Source organism: Pygoscelis adeliae, unplaced genomic scaffold, assembly GCF_000699105.1.
Source record: "Pygoscelis adeliae isolate BGI_AS28 unplaced genomic scaffold, ASM69910v1 Scaffold275, whole genome shotgun sequence".
In the NCBI taxonomy this organism is placed as follows: domain Eukaryota; kingdom Metazoa; phylum Chordata; class Aves; order Sphenisciformes; family Spheniscidae; genus Pygoscelis; species Pygoscelis adeliae.
In genome coordinates, this window is record NW_008824763.1 from 230,564 (window position 1) to 231,819 (window position 1,256).

The following is a 1,256-nucleotide window of genomic DNA, read 5'->3' on the forward strand; positions in this document are numbered from 1 at the left end:
AGCGCCAAGGGGTTTGACTGGCGATGCTGATTTAGGCGCGGTAATTAACGTGACTCCATTCCCCGGCCAAATCGAGGAACGAGCTCTGGTCCCCGCTCCCACGATTGTGAGGTGGTAAACGGGGGAGCACCAAACTCACGTGCCGATAACAACCACCGCGCTCCCACCCCGCAGCAGATCCCCGAGTTGCAGGGCTCGTCGTGAGCACGAAGATCCCCCCCACCCCTAGCAGGGGAGCCCTGAAATCGCATCCGCAGCCACTGGAGGTTCAACCCTGAACCCATCCCCGCAGGGACGGACCCATGGCTCTGGGGCAGCACCAGCCCTCTGCGCTCGCCCCAGCGTCCCCCAGCCTGACCTACGCGTTACTTTGTGCAAAGCGCAAATATTACATAGACCGGGAAGCTGAGTGGCATAAAACTACCGGGCTGGCAAGGCGCTGCATGCAGCGATCCCAAATATCATCACTGCAGCCGGGCATGGGGATCCCGCAGGTCTCTCCCCTCCTCGCCCCGCACAGACGCACCCGGGTGCTGGCGCAGGAGGATTCAGCTCTCGGCAGAGGGTGGGCGCGGGCTGCCTGACCCCTCGGCATCCCTTTACACGCGGATCCCTCACTCAAAGGGTAGCGACGTGAGCCGTTTGGTGGACGCCGGCCAGGGAAAACGGCGAGGTTTGTGCTAGCAGGAAACACCTACGGTCTGGGCTGTCCTCCCCAGCCGGCACTCGCTGGAAGGAACCTTCTGGCATGGCTGCCAGACCCGAAAAGTTGCGACAGCTGTCCCTCCGAGCTCGCCGCTCCGCGTCCCAGTTTTGGGGTACGCAGCGGGAACTTTGCACCAGCAGGTGCGATGCCCGGCCAGAAACCGAAATCCTCCAGCGAGATCCCGCCCGCCCGGTGCAGAACGCAGCGGCGCGGCTTCGGCACTCACCTGTGCTGCTCGAGGGTCTCGTTGTCCGGCAGCTCTGCCCCGCACACGCTGCACTGCTCGCCCAGGGCTCTGCTCTCCGTCTTCATGCCGGCCGCCAGCTCCCCCAGCTTGCTGAACAGCTCCCGCTGGATGAAGCCCTGGGGCAGCAGCCCCCCGTAGGCGCTGAAGTCCATGGAGACGGCCAGGGCCGGCTGCACGTGCAGGGCGGACGCCACGGAGGGTGGCACGCCGAGCACCGGCTCAGTCTTGTGGTTCGGCAGCAGGGAGTAGATGCCCAGGGGCTTCTCGCCCTGGGCGGCAGCGGCGGACGGCTCTGGCCCCAGC

The 1,256-nt window shown here is 65.5% G+C and overlaps 1 protein-coding gene across 1 annotated transcript in view; it reads right to left on the reverse strand.

Moving 5' to 3' along the window:
- LOC103916556 (zinc finger and BTB domain-containing protein 16-like) overlaps nucleotides 1-1,256 on the reverse strand; it is a 46,797-nt gene that overhangs the window by 44,508 nt on the left and 1,033 nt on the right. The window contains exons 2-3 of the mRNA XM_009323564.1: nucleotides 933-1,256; nucleotides 699-832 (exon numbers count right to left, since the gene is read on the reverse strand). Coding sequence (XP_009321839.1) covers nucleotides 699-832; nucleotides 933-1,256 — 458 coding nt within the window. The remainder of the gene's footprint in view (nucleotides 1-698; nucleotides 833-932) is intronic.